The 18,013-nt window shown below is 45.1% G+C and overlaps 1 protein-coding gene and 1 pseudogene across 2 annotated transcripts; one reads left to right on the forward strand and one right to left on the reverse strand.

Annotated features, from left to right (window-relative positions):
- Positions 1-744: 744 nt before the first annotated feature.
- On the reverse strand, positions 745-6,289 carry LOC120052333 (COP9 signalosome complex subunit 2). Of its 2 annotated transcripts, none has more exons than XM_038999182.1 (13): positions 6,031-6,289; positions 5,512-5,625; positions 5,345-5,422; positions 4,973-5,098; positions 4,747-4,836; positions 4,475-4,552; positions 3,746-3,920; positions 2,873-3,051; positions 2,607-2,659; positions 2,339-2,436; positions 2,063-2,145; positions 1,904-1,962; positions 745-1,586 (listed from the first exon to the last, which is right to left on the reverse strand). In XM_038999182.1, the coding sequence occupies exons 1-13, from the start codon at positions 6,082-6,084 to the stop codon at positions 1,442-1,444; spliced, it is 1,332 nt and encodes a 443-aa protein (XP_038855110.1). In that variant the 5' UTR covers positions 6,085-6,289; the 3' UTR covers positions 745-1,441. The 2 variants fall into 2 exon arrangements, with proteins under 2 accessions (XP_038855110.1, XP_038855109.1); XM_038999181.1 differs by having other exon boundaries at positions 6,016-6,289.
- A 1,250-nt stretch (positions 6,290-7,539) lies between these two features.
- LOC120051676 lies at positions 7,540-10,304 on the forward strand (annotated as a pseudogene).
- The last annotated feature ends 7,709 nt before the right edge of the window (positions 10,305-18,013 follow it).

Below are 18,013 nucleotides of genomic sequence, written 5' to 3' on the forward strand. Positions count from 1 at the left end.
TAACGTTAGTCAATTAGTTAGTTGTAACGTTAGCTAGAAGAAGAAACAGTTAGTTTGAAGAGTGATCAAAACAGTCACCTCACTGATCACTTTACCTTTTGATTTGAAGTACAAGTGGATATCCGATGATAAATGTTGTCAGCGAGGACAAAAAAAAAATCTAATTTTAAACGTTATAAAACAGCAGATGCACATGATGCTGGGCAATAAATGATCGGACTGGTTAGCTAACATCAGCTAGCTAACATAGCAACCATTTACCAGAAAACAAACAAAGCATCGAACGACTGGCATGACGGGCACTGCTACCTAATAACGTACTAGCCTGACGAGTACAGTTTTGTTAACAGTTGCCAATCAGAACAAAACGTCTGCGTATATATCATCAACAACAAAAGTTAGCTATCAATCTGTCTGGCTAATAATAGTAATGAACTTCCTGTGTTTCGACTCGCCGCCCCGTTGAAAGCTCGCGCGCCCAAATAGCGGCATAAACTCTCCGTCGCTGATTGGTGAATTCAACACGCGTCATCAAACGACCCCCACCAATGGCCATGCTCAAACACAGATGGGTTGTTTAGTTGTTGTTGCCGACAACCAAATCACCTACCTGGAGTTGAAAGAAAATAGTGCTTTGGGACGATTTGTAGAGATGGTTGCTGATTCATGATATTTACAGAAGATGAGTTACCTCCACGTTATTCGCAAAAATATGTTAAAAATATTTAAGAAGTGACACCATAGGAAGGTACAATTTTGTCGTTTATTATTCATCAATAAAACAGAAAAGCTCAAATTGTTCGATAACATAGTCAAAACAACATACCATATGAAACATGAACCTACATTGATGAAATACTGTATAGAGAGCGCTGGCTATTTTACAGAACATGCTCAACATTAATAATATTAGAAGTAATTTGGTGTTTTCACATTTCCATGGAAGGCGGTAATACAGTGGGAGAACAGACATGTCCTTTCACTATAAGAAATGTACATAAGTGGGATTTTACAATCCTCTATCTGTACAATGGCCATCGTTTTCTAATATAAATCGGTTGGTTTTAGGCCACAAGGTCCGATTTCCCAGACACAGATTACGCATAGTCCAACACCTAAACCCCATAAAAGCATTCTCATTGAGCATGCTTCTAAATCCAGGACTAGGATTTATCGGTGCCCAGGAAACTGGCCCAAGGCCATGAAACACAAGCTGGCAACTGGCACCTCTGATCTCCATCTTAAATGATCAGTCACATAATAAGTGACAGTACGTTTGCCATTGGAAGCTTTGAACATCATCAATCCTATAGATGACAATAATGAATGTAGCCTACTGCTACTGTAACCCGAGATGAATTGGGTTAACTCGCTCCTTCAAGTTGAAATACAACCCACCATCGAATTGTTAACTTTTCAGTTACACTACTGACTAGTCTGATTAGGCCAGTTTGCTGACGATGGCCTGGTTGAGAGTATTCAGCTGATTCGTCCATTTATCTAAAGCCATGTATCGGGCTCCGTTCCTCTTCTGGTGATCCAGCTCCAACAGTTGGTTGACTTGGTCGATGCGGCCGTTGATCGTGCTGACAGGTATAAGAAGAAAAGTTCAATAGAAGGTCAATGATGGTAAATTCACAAAACTGTGGTGCATTATTGTTTTATTTAACCTTTATTTAAGTAGGCAAGTCAGTTAAGAACAAATTGTTATTTACAATGACGGCCTACCCTGGCCAAGCCCTAACGACGCTGGGCCAATTGTGCGCCGCCCTATGAGACTCCCAATCACGGCCAGATGTGATACAGCCTGGAATCGAACCAGGGTCTGTAGTGATGCCTCTAACACTGAGATGCAGTGCCTTTAGACCGCTAAGCTACAATGATGTAACAACATGCAATTTACCTGTCTAGAATGCACTGAACAAGAAGGCTTTCCACGTCGCAGACATCAATGTTCAATTCCTGAAAAGAGACAAAAAATGTTATAATGACCTTCAAATTTAGAGAAAATATTTGCTTTTTCAACAAAAACGCCAGAGACAGATCTTTGTAGTGATCTCACCTTGGAAATAAAAGGTATGTGTATTCTCGTGTAAGGCTTAATTAATTTGACAAGCACTTGTGTTCTTATGTTTCGTAATAACTCTGAAAGACAAAAAAGCAAGGAAATAAATTATTAAATAGAAGGAATTTTCTGTAACACTTTTACATGCCACTAGGCATAAGGATTTTTTAAACTTGCTTATAAAGCATGTTACTACTTACTAATATGTTTGTGTTTTGTGACGAAGTAACATTAACCAAATACATCAGTCTGAAAGTGATGTCTAGACCATACCTTCTATATGTTCCCTTATGAACGGATCATCCATTATGTTACTGTGATTGGTCTTCAGAATCTTCTCAAACTCTGTGATGTCATTGTTCTGGTAGGAACTAGATGGGGAGTGGGGGGGGGGGGGGCAGAATAGAACATTGGTTTCCATTCAGTAATCAGACAGTGTTCATACAACACAATGTAGACAAACAGTGTGTAGACAAACAGCCAAAGTCAAACTCTTCCCACAAAAGGTTAGATTGTAATAGTGAATGAGATGCAGTCTTACCTGACCAAGTTTGTCATTGCAAGAATGTCTGGATCATTTTTATAGGGTTTAGCCTAAGAGAAACAAATGTCAGCATGAGTAAAGATACTCAAACGTTATGAAAGATGCACCAATACAAAGCACATCACCATGTTCACTAAAATATCATTTCATTTACTGAATTAGCAGGTTATAATATTGTGACAGGGCCCTCCGTTTTCAATCTGGGTCTGGGAAACCATCCCTAAGAGAGATTCATCTCTTATCACTAATGAGAGCTTTCATACCTCCTGTGAGTCGAAGGGGTTGATTCCAGACTTCATCAGCATGTTGGCCAACACCAGGTACTTCAGACAGGTGGTCCGTCGAGGACTTCCTGATTCATCGTAGTTCTTAAACGCCTCGAAGAAGTCTGTGTGAGCCTTCTCAAACTCCCCTTCTCGCAAATGCATTTTCCCTCCACATTCTTGAGAAAACAAAACAAGAGAGAGACCAAACAACATGGTCAGGGATAATTTCCTAGAAAATCATCCATGGTCCTGAAAAAGGATCCTCTGTACTTGCCTCCTACTTAAAATACATTAGAGGACTAGGTCAGAGGGGAGGGACCTTGGGTCTTCTCCTCCAATGCGTTTTGAGAACGAAGCAAGAACACAAGAAAAAGGGAAAAAACCCTTGACAAAGAGCCCATGAATGTGTGTCTGGGTTATATTTTTATTTATTTAAACTAGGCAAGTCAGTTAAGAACAAATTCTTATTTTACAATGACGGCCTACCCCGGCCAAACCCTCCCCTAACCCGGACGACGCTCCCAATTGTGCGCCGCCCTATGGGACTCCCGATCACGGCCGGTTGCGATACAGCCCGGGATCGAACCAGGGTCTGTAGTGACGCCTCTAGCACTGAGATGCAGTGCCTTAGACCGCTGCGCCACTCGGGAGCCTAAGTTATATAGTTAAGGCGTAGGTAGAGATGTGTCTACCTCTGATGACTCCCATGATGAGAGGGTGAGGGATGGCAGACTTGATGTGTAGAGATGTGGTTATATAGTTAAGGTAGAGATGTGTCTACCTCTGATGACTCCCATGATGAGAGGGTGAGGGATGGCAGACTTGATGTGTAGAGATGTGGTTATATAGTTAAGGTAGAGATGTGTCTACCTCTGATGACTCCCATGATGAGAGGGTGAGGGATGGCAGACTTGATGTGTAGAGACTGTTCATACAGCGCCTTCAGCTTCTTGTTGTTCTTCTGGGCCGTGTACATCTGGATCTCCAGAGCATAGATCTCCAAGAGCTGGGTGCCTTTCTTCAGGTCATCCTCACCGTCATCCGTCTATACACCAAGACAGAACATGGGACAAATACTAATCATCCGTCTATACACCAAGACAGAATATGGGACAAATACTAATCATCCGTCTATACACCAAGACAGAATATGGGACAAATACTAATCATCCGTCTATACACCAAGACAGAATATGGGACAAATACTAATCATTCGTCTATACACCAAGACAGAATACGGGACAAATACTAATCATCCGTCTATACACCTAGACAGAACAAATACTAGAGATATAATTCCACAGACACTTGAGGAGGAACAGGGAATTCTAGATTTCCACAATCCACAGCCATACTAGCCTGGCCCCAGATCTGTTTGTGCTGTCTTGACTCCTGTGGTCATGACAACAGCTATAGAAGTTGTCTATACAGCGCAAACAAAACTCGGACCAGGCTACAATGATACAATACAGTTCCATTCTACTGTCACTAAGAACACACAAGTATGTTTTTCATTATGATGTTATAATGCGGAATTAGATTTGGTGGTAAAACCTCTGTGAAAACCTCTGATTGCATTGATGAGGAGTGTTTCTTCACCTGACAGGACTGGTGCAGCTGCCTCAGGATCTTCTGAAGCTTACCATACTCTTCTCTCTCCAGGTACAACTTCCCAAGCTAAACAACAGACAGGACAAACCGAGGAGGAAACCAAATCACACAAGTATCAAAGTCAGTGTCTCCATATAAATTATATGCCACTAGCCACATATGTTTTTGCGTTGTATAAAATGTTAATTATGATATTATGGATGGAATTAATGACATATGTAAAGTTTTATATATTTTTTTATCTTTAAAATGAATCATACCTTAGTGTTGGTTTTAAACCAAAGCCTGTCATTTTTGGCATCCTTTAATGCGTCCAATGTGGTTTCATAAAACTCTTGCAGCAAGTCCATCTTTAAAAACATGTAAAAAGTATTTGCCTTCACTTCAAACATTCAGTTTGTGGACTGTTTTCCAAAATTGTACAGCTCAGATGATCACAGAATCAACATTGTTTATTGATTGATAATTTGATGTTGCAAACAATACCTGCTTAGACGTAGAGATGTAATCAAGGATGGAGTTGATGGATTTCTCTGAGTAGTTTCGTGTAACTGCACTCCGGATGTATGTTAACAGCTGCTTGTACCTGTTCATCATTTCAGGGAAATTCGTCTGGGGGGGGGGGACAAATTAAAGAAATGTAATTCAAAATACAATTTTATGCTCCCATAATATGGCATTTCTTTACAAAATATTATCACATTTGATCAGAGATGTCGCATAAAGTAGGCTGTTCATATTTATGAATACCTAGGCTACTCCTACAGTATGCCTGTCAGACAATTGTTGTAGGTAGCCTACATGTAATATTTCAGAGACCATTTTTGGAGACTTGTGAGACTAATGTCTAATGCTTACCAGTTTGAAATTCATCTTAATCATCTGTTTGAGAGCTTTGAACCCCCATTCTCCTTTCTCGCCCTCTAGCTCCAAGACCTGGGGTTCAGAAAGACGCATTTAACAAATGGACAGCCATTGACATGGTGTGTGTGTGTGTGTGTGTGTGTGTGTGTGTGATAACTAACTTTCTGGAAGCTGCTGAGAGCTGCTTTGGGGTCATCCTCCTTCAGGGCCTTTGAATTGTAGTACTGATTCTCCAAATCAACATTGGGCTCAGAGTTGCTGTCCTCTGAGTATTCCTGAAATCACACAATTCATCATCAATGCAGTTTACAAGATCAACACCCACTGTTGTGTTGACATTCAGCTAGCTAGCTCATGATGATGTGTGTTGTTTTGCTATGGTGATTTGTACAGCAAACAGCTGGATCATATAACGGTGCAAACGTTATAGCAACTGTATGTGAACAAATAATTGCAGACAAAGCTAGCTAACAAACTACGCAATTTAGCTGTCAATGATACGAGCACCAATAACAGCTACAGTAACGTAGCTGAGAGTAATACGGTAGCTAGCAAAAGTTAGCGGAGTGGAGTGCAACGTGGAATTTTTACGCTGGTTATCTAGCTAGCTAGCTAGCTAAATACGATGTATATGGTAATCAGCTACAATATCCATATATATTTACTTCGGAGGAGTTTACCAGATCATAATCCTCTTCATCATCGCACATAAAGTCATCTTCCATATCAGACATCTTGACTACAAAGCTAGCTAGTTAACTCGACAGCAAACTTGCTAATGGTACAAGCGTAGGTGCATCGCTGGAGTGACTCTTAATAGGAGTGTGGAGAGAAGTAGGGAGCACTGCTGAGAGGATCATTGCTAGCTAGCTAGCGGTAGGCAGCAGGGAGTCGCAGTTTGTTCAAGCTCCAACGTTATCCGCCACCAATGCCTTTCTGCGCAGCGTAAACATCGGCGTGAATCGTGATTCCTATGAACTGGAACCTTTTTTTTCTCTACTCTTCCGTATTGTTACGTTTCGTTACAGTGAATATGTCAACATCTGGTCTAGAAACAGTTTTTTGTTTAAATGAAGGTGTTTGAGGTTGCGGTTTTGGTTTTGGTAGGAAGAGCTGGTCGTAGAGCAGCAGTTCAAAAATATCCAGGACCCGGGTATAAATGTCAGCAGATAAACACAGCAAAAAAAGAAACGTCCCTTTTTCAGGACCCTGTCTTTCGGGACCCTGTAAATCGTAAAAATAACTTCACAGATCATCATTGTAAAGGGGTTAAACACTGTTTCCCATGCTTATTCAATGAACCATAAACAATTATTGAACATGCACCTGTGGATCGGTCGTTAAGACACTAACAGCTTACAGACGGGAGGCAATTAAGGTCACAGTTATGAAAACTTAGGACACTAAAGAGGCCTTTCCACTGACTCTGAAAACACCAAAAGAAAGATGCCCAGGGCTGCAGATGAGGACTGCAGATGTGGCCAGGGCAATAAACTGCAATGTCCGTTACTGTGAGATGCCTAAGACAGCGCTACAGGGAGACAGGACAGACAGCTGATCGTCCTCGCAGTGGCAGACCACGTGTAACAACACCTGCACAGGATCGGTACATCCGAACATCACACCTGGTACAGGATGGACAGGTACAGGATGGCAACAACAACTGCCCGAGTTACACCAGGAACACACAATCCCTCCATCAGTGCTCAGACTGTCCGCAATAGTTGGGTAACATCTCACAGCAAGAACTGGCAAATCTGGTGCAGTCCATGAGGAGGAGATGCACTGCAGTACTTAATGCAGCTGGTGGCCACACCAGATACTGACTGTTACTTTTGATTCCCTCCCCCCCCCCCCTTTGTTCAGGGACACATTATTCCATTTCTGTTAGTGACATGTCTGTGGAACTTGTTCAGTTTATGTCTCAGTTGTTGAATCTTGTTATGTTATATACAAATATTTACACATGTTAAGTTTGCTGAAAATAAACTCAGTTGACAGTGAGAGGACGTTTCTTTTTTTTGCTGAGTTTAGTATTGGTGCGTTTCAATATTTATCTTTAGTATAGTAGGCTACCCTGGCTAGATTTGGTGATTTACCAATAGTCTAAAAACAACCGGTTAGAACTGGTATTTGGTTTGAAAAAATGGCAGCGCACCCTCCAAAGACAAAGATTCTGATAAGTGCAAATGAAAGGTGAGTTATGATCGTGATAATTGTCTAAATACTATATTGGTCATTACAGTTGCTAAAACTATCAATGCATGTATTATACATGTATAGTAAGCAACAGTAAGACAGTTTTGTACTCAACTCACTCCCTGAATTGTGCATTCATTTTCCCGATGTGTTGTATTCCTAGGTTGCAAAATCTGAAAGATGCCTTTGAGAAAAAGTATGAAAAGTATGGTGAATCTCCTCTTTTATGCACGAGCTCCTGGAAGAGTCAATCTAATAGGTATGTAAACAAAGTTCATATGTATAGATGCTACTATAAGCAGAAGGCATTTCACTGTGACATTAACTTGAAACTTGATGTACAGTAAAACATAAATCAATGTTATCCCTTATAAGGGCTATAAACCGTAACTGTATGTCAAGCATTGTCTTCATTCATTACTGCTAGGAGAACACATTGACTACTGTGGTTATGCTGTGCTCCCAATGGCTATTAAGCAGAGTATTCTGGCTGCTGTCACTGTCAATGATTCCAAGAAAATCCACCTGGCCAACACAGAACCTAAATACAAGTAAGAGCTGACGGTGAATCTCCACACAGTCCTTCCTCCTGCTTTTTATGCCCGTGCAATTCACCTATAATCTGCATGTAAGCATCTTCTTGAATCCGTCTTGAATTGCTGCCCTAGATGCATTGGCGACTGCATAAGATCACCAATCTAATTGTATTTACCTGGAGACATCCCCCTCAGAATAACAACATTGTGTTTTCTTTTACAGGGATTTTCAAACTGTCTTCAGAAGTCATTGAGAAAGACAGAGACAATTCTCAGTGATATTATTACTTTCTCTGTGGAGTGAAAGGGACTCGGATGCTGGCCAAGGTGCGTGGGCTGGAGTGGGGACAGCTGCTGAAGCTGTCCCAGGTGCAGGCAGAGCTGGAGGACTCTCTGGAGAAGATGCTGCGGCTGGTGGCTGAGGTGCTGCACCTTGAACCCTACAGCAGAGAGGAGGTCTGCAAGGCCCTGGGAATGACCACAGAACAGCTTTGTACAGACCTCCTTAGCCCCAACACACAGCACGGTAAGACACCAGTATTACTACTGTATAACTAGTACAGTGTAACTGGTAGACTAGCAAAGAGGAGGTCTGCAAGGCCCTGGGAATCACCACAGAACAGCTCTGGACAGACCTTAGCCCTTAGAATCCAAACTGTACTGTGTGTGCAGACTGGGATATGTTCTTTTCAGCACAGTTCATTCTCCACATCTGCCGTTCCTGCTGTCCCTCCTTGCGACCCGTCTCCTCCATATATTTTCATACTGTCTACTAAAGGTAAATGACCAATTAAATAACAGGTTTGACCTGCTATACCTGTCCTCTCCTCCCAGTGACCCAGTTCAAGCTGTACCAGCGGGTCAGGCATGTATACGGTGATGCGGGCGTGGTGCTGCGGTTCAAGAGCGTGTGTGATGAAGCTCCCTCCGCCCCGAACGGCGTGCAGCGTCTAGGAGACCTGATGAAGCAGAGCCATGCTAGCTGCAGAGACCTGTACGAGTGCAGCTGTCCAGAACTGGACTAGCTGGTGAAGATATGTCTGGGAGTCCAGCATCAGCGGAATTACTTCATTATCTTAGCAAACAGGCAAAACCGGTTGACATTACAACGACGTCCTTTCAACTAAATGATGTGACAGTTTCTAGTTGTAACAAAGTCATGTCAACCAGTTTTCACTGGGTAATTATTACAATGAAAATGTTGCAGATTTCACAGGCTATCTATCCCGTAGTTGTTTGCCAAATGAATGCTACCAACTTATATGCATTGTGCATAACATTACTGTTGATGATAAATGGGCTTTATGCATAAAACTTGGTTCAATTATTGATTGATTGATTGATTGATTGACATACACTGATGACACAGATGTAGCCGGTTTGCTGGAACCTTACGGTACTTCCTGTCTCCTCTCTCTCTCCACTCCAGGCAGTCAGGCGCGGTGGGATCTCGGAACCAGCAGGCTGGGGAGGCTGACCGGAGCAGGCTGGGGAGGCTGACCGGAGCAGGCTGGGGAGGCTGACCGGGAGCAGGCTGGGGAGGCTGACCGGGAGCAGGCTGGGGAGGCTGACCGGGAGCAGGCTGGGGAGGCTGACCGGGAGCAGGCTGGGGAGGCTGACCGGGAGCAGGCTGGGGAGGCTGACCGGGAGCAGGCTGGGGAGGCTGACCGGGAGCAGGCTGGGGAGGCTGACCGGGAGCAGGCTGGGGAGGCTGACCGGGAGCAGGCTGGGGAGGCTGACCGGGAGCAGGCTGGGGAGGCTGACCGGGAGCAGGCTGGGGAGGCTGACCGGGAGCAGGCTGGGGAGGCTGACCGGGAGCAGGCTGGGGAGGCTGACCGGAGCAGGCTGGGGAGGCTAACCGGAGCAGGCTGGGGAGGCTGACCGGGAGCAGGCTGGGGAGGCTGACCGGAGCAGGCTGGGGAGGCTGACCGGGAGCAGGCTGGGGAGGCTGACCGGAACAGGCTGGGGAGGCTGACCGGGAGCAGGCTGGGGAGGCTGACCGGAGCAGGCTTGGGTGGCTGACCGGAGCAGGCTGGGGAGGCTGTGCTGTCTCCATGGTCCGTGCTGTCTCCATGGTCCCCACTGTCAAGGTGGAGTCTTTTCTGAAGTGCGTCAGAGAGTTGTATTACACACCAGACCCACGCAGAGCCGAGCTAGAGAAACACAGTCTGTTTGTCACCAAGCCTGGTGGAAGGGCGGCCATCTTCCTTGAAGACTGAAATCAAAGATTCTTGTATTTACAATTTGACGTGAAATGTGTTTCCTCAGGTTTCACCTTTTCAGTATTGGCATGCAAAAATTACACTTTGATGATTCTGGAGTTTCAATAGCAATGATAATCAAAGCTAGCCAGGTCCCAGACCTGTTGCCTCCTTCTATAGCCTGGTCCCAGATCTATTGTCTCCTTCTATAGCCTGGTCCCAGACCTGTTGTCTCTTTCTATAGCCTGGTTCCAGATCTATTGTCTCCTTCTATAGCCTGGTCCCAGACGTGTTGTCTATTGCCTGGTCCCAGATCTGTTGTCTCCTTCTATAGCCTGGTCTCAGATCTATTGTCTCCTTCTGTAGCCTGGTCTCAGATCTGTTGTCTCCTTCTATAGCCTGGTCCCAGATGTGTTGTCTATAGCCTGGTCTCAGATCTGTTGTCTCCTACAATAGCCTGGTCTCAGATCTATTGTCTCCTTCTATAGCCTGGTCTCAGATCTGTTGTCTCCTTCTATAGCCTGGTCCCAGATCTGTTTGTGCTCTTGCCAGCTTCATTCTCAAGCCAAACATGAGGAGTTGGCATGATAGCACAAACAGTCTGGCACTCAGGCTAAATCAAAGCCTTCTATTTTGAAAACAGAAAAAATAGAGGGTTGTAACTAGGAACTAGAGTTGAAACTAGGAACTAACTTTTTTACAAGGGGAATTTGCTTTGTACTGTGAGTGTGCAGATATTTTCATTTAGTAAGGGACTGTGCTATAGATACATACAATTATAACCCACTACACACATTGCTGTGTGTGTTGTATGTTTGAAAGGATTAAGAAGGGATGTTGTTTACTTTGTCTGGCTGTTCTATTTGCCTTGTTTCCACAGAAACAGACTATGAACACAATATGAACAGCTGTATAGTTGTATAAAAATGCACTGCCATTGAAAAACATTATTTCCAAAGCAGCGGACATTAATAAATAAAATGACGCTGTTTCAGTTTGTCGGTAGAAACAAATGTAAAATAAAACAATACATCAGCAATACAAGAAAACAATGAATTTATTTAACTCAAAAATAAAATAAAACATTCCAATTAATTATTTTCAATGTTAACAAATGTACATGACAAATTATTGAATAGAATTATAGCGCATAAAGTATCGGCCTAATGGGGAAAAAACATATTTCCTCTTTTCATTGTGGAAACAGCATGTCCTCTGATCTGGCAGACTCACTAAACACAAATGCTTTGTTTGTAAATGGTGTCTGAGTGTTGGACTGTGACCCTGGCTATCCGTAAATAAAATAAAATTGTACCGTCTGGTTTACTTAATATAAGGAATTTTTAATTACTTTTGATACTTAAGTATATTTTAGCAATTACATTTACTTTTGGTACTTAAATATATTTAAAACCAAATACTTTTAGACTTTTACTCAAGTAGTATTTTACTGGGTGACTTTCACTTTAAGTTGTCATTTTCTATTAAGGCATCTTTACTTTTACTCAAGTATGACAATTTAGTACTTTTTCCATGTAACGGTGTTCCTCCTCGAGGAGGAGCATGGATTGAACCAAGGCGCAGCGTTGTGAAATGACATAATTTATTAAACAAGACGAAAAAACGAACTACACTTGAATAATAAACAAAACAAATAAACGACGTAGACAGACCTGGACGACGAACTTACATGAAACACGAAGAACGCAATAACAGGAAAACTGACTACACAAAAACCGAACGAACAAACATACCGAGAACAGTCCCGTGTGGCGTAACATACAGACACTGACATAGGAGACAACCACCCACAACAAACAGTGTGAAAACACCTACCTTAATATGACTCTCAATCAGAGGAAACGACACACACCTGCCTCTAATTGAGAGCCATATTAGGTACCCATTAACCAACATAGAAACAGAAAACATAGACTGCCCACCCAAACTCACGTCCTGACCAACTAACACATACAAAAACTAACAGAAAACAGGTCAGGAACGTGACATAACCCCCCCCCCTTAAGGTGCGAACTCCGGGCGCACCAGCACAAAGTCTAGGGGAGGGTCTGGGTGGGCATCTGACCACGGTGGTGGCTCAGGCTCAGGGCGAGGTCCCCACCCCACCATAGTCAATCCCAGCTTACATCTCCCCCTTAGAATGACCACCCTCTCTCTCCACCCACCTAATATAAGGGGCAACACCAAGACAAGGTAGCTCAGGACAGCGAGGTAGGTCGAGATAGAGAGGTAGCTCAGGATAGAGGGGCAACTCCGGACTGAAAGGCAGCTCCGGACAGAGAGACAGCTCTGGACTGAGGGGCAGTTCTGGATTACTGGCAGCTCATGGCTGGCTGACGGCTCTGGACGCTCATAGCTGGCTGACGGCTCTGGACGCTCATGGCTGGCTGACGGCTCTGGACGCTCATGGCTGGCTGACGGCTCTGGACGCTCATGGCTGGCTGACGGCTCTGGACGCTCATGGCTGGCTGACGGCTCTGGACGCTCATGGCTGGCTGACGGCTCTGGACGCTCATGGCTGGCTGACGGCTCTGGACGCTCATGGCTGGCTGGCGGCTCTGGCAGATCCTGTCTGGTTGGCGGCTCTGGCAGATCCTGTCTGGTTGGCGGCTCTGGCAGATCCTGTCTGGCAGATCCTGTCTGGTTGGCGGCTCTGGCAGATCCTGTCTGGTTGGCGGCTCTGGCAGATCCTGTCTGGCGGACGGCTCGGGCTGATCCTGTCTGGCGGACGGCTCGGGCTGATCCTGTCTGGCGGACGGCTCGGGCTGATCCTGTCTGGCGGACGGCTCTGACGGCTCGGGACAGACGGGCAGCTCTGACGGTGCTTGGCAGACGGGCAGCTCTGACGGTGCTTGGCAGACGGGCAGCTCAGACGGTGCTTGGCAGACGGGCAGCTCAGACGGTGCTTGGCAGACGGGCAGCTCAGACGGTGCTTGGCAGACGGGCAGCTCAGACGGTGCTTGGCAGACGGGCAGCTCAGACGGTGCTTGGCAGACGGGCAGCTCAGACGGTGCTTGGCAGACGGGCAGCTCAGACGGTGCTTGGCAGACGGGCAGCTCAGACGGTGCTTGGCAGACGGGCAGCTCAGACGGTGCTTGGCAGACGGGCAGCTCAGACGGTGCTTGGCAGACGGGCAGCTCTGACCTGCTGAGGCGCACAGTAGGCCTGGTGCGTGGTGCCGGAACTGGTGGTACCGGACTGGAGACACGCACCTCAAGGCTAGTGCGGGGAGCAGGAACAGGGCACACTGAGTTCTCGAGGCGCACTATAGGCCTGGTGCGTGGTACCGGGACTGGTGGTACCGGGCTGAGGGCACGCACCTCAGGGCGAGTGCGGGGAGAAGGATCAGTGCGTACAGGGCTCTGGAGACGCACTTGAGGCTTGGTGCCGGAACTGGTGGTACCGGGCTGGGGACACGCACCTGAAGGCTAGTGCGGGGAGAAGGAACAGGGCATACTGGACCCTGGAGACGCACATTAGGCCTAGTGCGTGGTGCCGGAACTGGTGGTACCGGGCTGGGGACACGCATCTCAGGGCTAGTGCGGGGAGCAGCAACAGGACGCACAGGACTCTGGAGACGCACAGGAGGCTTGGTGCGTGGTGCCGGAACTGGTGGTACCGGGCTGGAGACACGCACCATAGGGCGAGTGCGTGGAGGAGGAACAGGGCTCTGGAGACACACTGGAAGCCTGGTGCGTGGTGTAGGCACTGGTGGTACTAGGCTGGGGCGGGGAGGTGGCGCCGGAAATACCGGACCGTGCAGGCGTACTGGCTCCCTTGAGCACTGAGCCTGCCCAACCTTACCTGGTTGTATGCTCCCCGTCGCCCGACCAGTGCGGGGAGGTGGAATAACCCGCACCGGGCTATGTAGGCGAACCGGGGACACCATGCTTAAGGCTGGTGCCATGTATGCCGGCCCGAGGAGACGCACTGGAGACCAGACGCGTTGAGCCGGCATCATGGCACCTGGCTCAATGCCCAATCTAGCCCTACCAGTGCGGGGAGGTGGAATAACCCGCACCGGGCTATGAACACGTACAGGAGACACCGTGCGCTCTACTGCGTAACACGGTGTTCGCCCGTACTCCCGCTCTCCACGGTTAGCCTGGGAAGTGGGCGCAGGTCTCCTACCTGCCCTTGGCCCACTACCTCTTAGCCCCCCCCCCCCCAAGAAATTTTTGGGGTTTCTTCACGGGCTTCCGTGCTAGCCGTGTACCTTCATAAATCCGGTTTTGAGCTTCATTCTCCGGTTTCCAGCCACGTCTCTTTGCTGCCTCCTCATACCACCGCTCCTGGGCTCGCGCTGCTTCCATCTCCTCACGAGCGCGGCGATATTCCCCAATGTGCGCCCAGTGTCCTTTTCCCTCTAATACTTCCTCCCAAGTCCATGAGTCCTGATCTCTTGGCCGCTGCTCGAACTCACGCTGCTTGGTTCTGGATCGGTGGGTGGTTCTGTAACGGTGTTCCTCCTCCTCTTCATCCGAAGAGGAGGAGCATGGATTGAACCAAGGCGCAGCGTTGTGAAATGACAATTTATTAAACAAGACGAAAAAACGAACTACACTTGAATAATAAACAAAACAAATAAACGACGTAGACAGACCTGGACGACGAACTTACATGAAACACGAAGAACGCAATAACAGGAAAACTGACTACACAAAAACCGAACGAACAAACATACCGAGAACAGTCCCGTGTGGCGTAACATACAGACACTGACATAGGAGACAACCACCCACAACAAACAGTGTGAAAACACCTACCTTAATATGACTCTCAATCAGAGGAAACGACACACACCTGCCTCTAATTGAGAGCCATATTAGGTACCCATTAACCAACATAGAAACAGAAAACATAGACTGCCCACCCAAACTCACGTCCTGACCAACTAACACATACAAAAACTAACAGAAAACAGGTCAGGAACGTGACATTCCACCACTGGCTGTTCTACAGAAGGCTTTTTCGATCCTCTAACACAGGACTAGTAAAGGCCCAGTGCACCACTTTTGTGGGGGTAAAAAAAGTTTTTTTTCTATTCCGATTTTTTCAGGGGGTGCTGCAGCACCCTCAGCACCGCTAGTTCCCGCAGCTATGATCGCTTCAACTGAGAAATACTATAGCAGTAAATTAATAAATGACATTCACTACGATAACGCTGTCTCTAATAATCGAATAGCTTACACTGATCTACCGCGGACCTTTGACAAATAAATCTCTGTGTGAAAAAGGCATCCCATGGTCTGTTTTAACAACAAGCTTAATCTATTCCGATCCCAATAATTTAGGTTGTCGAGTAAACGATGCCCCCCCCCCCCCCCCCCTCTGGTATGTTCTATTGCCAACTGTTTGTGACTCGTCGTTGTTTCCCTGTTTACTACTCAAAGATATTTTACTTATTAAGTCAAAGACTAAATTAACTTGCAATAGAGCCCCACAGTGGAGGTGTCATAATATCCATAAAACCTAGCGGTCAAACAAGGAAATGGTTCTAATAATTTTTCCACCATTCATTTTTCCCCATAGGGAATTTCATAAACACTCAAAATAAGGGCTGTGTCGCATGTAGGCTTACCCTGGCATGACATTTTGATAACCATGTAAATCTCTCTTGGACAAGGTGACATTGATCAATATTTGATCAATATTCTGTATTTTTTTGTGTTATCTGTAATCGTTTTGTTTGTCTTGTGTAGTTTCTTAAGTATTTCTAAAATGCCCTATGGGGAAAATGAATGGTGGAAAAACTATTGGAACCATTTCCTTGTTTGACCGTTAGGTTTTATGGGTATTATTACTCATAATGTGGTAGTCTATACATTGATCTCAAATATATTAGCATAACTAGGCTACACAGAACCATGGTGGACCCGTTGTAAAACGAGAGGCTTTTTTCACTATATTAAAACGTGTCCCAGTGCAACATGCCTTGCTCTTCCTACATAGACGTGGCTTACAGAGCAGCGCATGTATCGTCATATACCAACTGATCGACTTATCTCACCACACCGGCAATTAAGGAGAATGAGAGGCTCAATTAAAATATGTTACAAAACTGCTGTATTTGAAGCACAACAGCCCAGTTTTCCTGATGTTGCTATGGCAATCAAGCTGTTTTTTTACCATTCCTCATCATTAAAGTGAAGGAGGTAGATGTAGACTCATCTGCAGCTCTGGAGAATCTGTGCGTTTCTCTCACTACTGCTAGCGGAACTAACGATAGTGTCACTTTCCTATGGTAATGAGGAGCCCTTCAAAATAAAAGCCCACATTTCAAAACATTGCAAGGTGGATAACGCATTCAAAAATACAGTATATTACATTTTAATCAATGTCAATTTGTATGGTGCTTATAAACAAATACAATAAGTCATTTTTGTTTCAAAAAATCAGATATGGAAAAATACAACTATTATTTGTGCTGATGTAAAAGTGGGGTTGGGAGTAGTCAGTAGATCCTAGATATGGTGTCATTTCATGGGGCACTGAATAATACAGAGTGTTGCTGGCTTTTCAATTCATTTTCCCATTCACTGTGTTGGCGGTGCTCATAAAATGTATCATAACTTCAAAATGAATAAAGGAGCCCTCTTTGGAAATGTGTAGTGCTTGTAGAGTATATTGTTCCAGACGTATACGGTTGTAAGATAATGAAGGACAGCAAAAACGTATTGATTTGAGGGATCTTTACTTTAGTATCTGTCCAGGCAGCAGAGCAGAAGACAACAGCAGCAATGAAGCAGTGTAACCATGTTCTTAACTCTGGCTCCAGTGGAGGACACTGAACCAAGAGCCGAGTTTGCCCTCAGCTCTGGGTAGTGTTTTAACTCTTTGATCTCTGCCCCAACCTTGAAGAACCATTTTAATCATTAGCATATGCATGTCCTACTTGTATGTTAATTGATTTGAGAGTTCCTGTCACACCAAACTTGATTCCTCACCATCACTGGGTATGGTGAGATGTTCTCCAAATGAATTACCTGATAAAGCAAACTGATGTTTACTTACACAGTAGCGGCTTCATGAGCTTAGTTCAACTGTCGATACCCTATCAAAACCCAACATATAAGCTTGTTAAACTACACATTTTTGTAAACAAAGTAAATGTAAACAAATACTGTAAAGCCCCCCAAAAACATGGTTAAAACTATCATTTTGATATCATGGATGGTCAGTCCTTGCATCTATAACTCTGTCTCTGAATTTGAGAGTGATACATTTCTCCAAGTCCAAAACCCAAGTCCTAGAGGCAAATATTGTATTTGTCAGGTTAAGTGGTTGACCTGATTAGAAATTTTTGCACATGTCTGTAACGCTCGTCTAATGCCTCCTCCTCGGACGAGGAGGAGGAGTAAGGGTCGGACCAAAATGCAGCGTTGTATGCAGACATAACGATATTTATTTAAACAAGACGAAACACGAAGAACACTTGAAATGATTACAAAACGACGTAGACAGACCTGAACATGTGAACTTACATAAAACACGAAGAACGCACGAACAGGAACAGACTACATACACGAACGACAACGAAACAGTCCCGTGTGGTGCGACATACACAGACACGGAAGACAATCACCCACAAACAAACAGTGAGAACAGCCTACCTTAATATGGTTCTCAATCAGAGGAAACGTCAAACACCTGCCTCTAATTGAGAACCATATCAGGCAACACATTAACCCCAACATAGAAACACA

The sequence above is a fragment of the Salvelinus namaycush genome, chromosome 8 (genome assembly GCF_016432855.1).
Source record: "Salvelinus namaycush isolate Seneca chromosome 8, SaNama_1.0, whole genome shotgun sequence".
Lineage (NCBI taxonomy): Eukaryota > Metazoa > Chordata > Actinopteri > Salmoniformes > Salmonidae > Salvelinus > Salvelinus namaycush.

What these genes read in the sequence shown, in the direction of transcription:
- LOC120052333 (XM_038999181.1), bottom strand. Translation starts at nt 6,084, where the DNA reads ATGTCTGATATGGAAGATGACTTTATGTGCGATGATGAAGAGGATTAT. An exon ending in ACATCTCTACGTCTAAGCAG is followed by an intron (nt 4,837 to 4,972) that starts GTATTGTTTGCA and finishes ATGTTTTTAAAG; the next exon opens with ATGGACTTGCTGCAAGAGTT. An exon ending in CATAAGGGAACATATAGAAG is followed by an intron (nt 2,146 to 2,338) that starts GTATGGTCTAGA and finishes TTTGTCTTTCAG; the next exon opens with AGTTATTACGAAACATAAGA.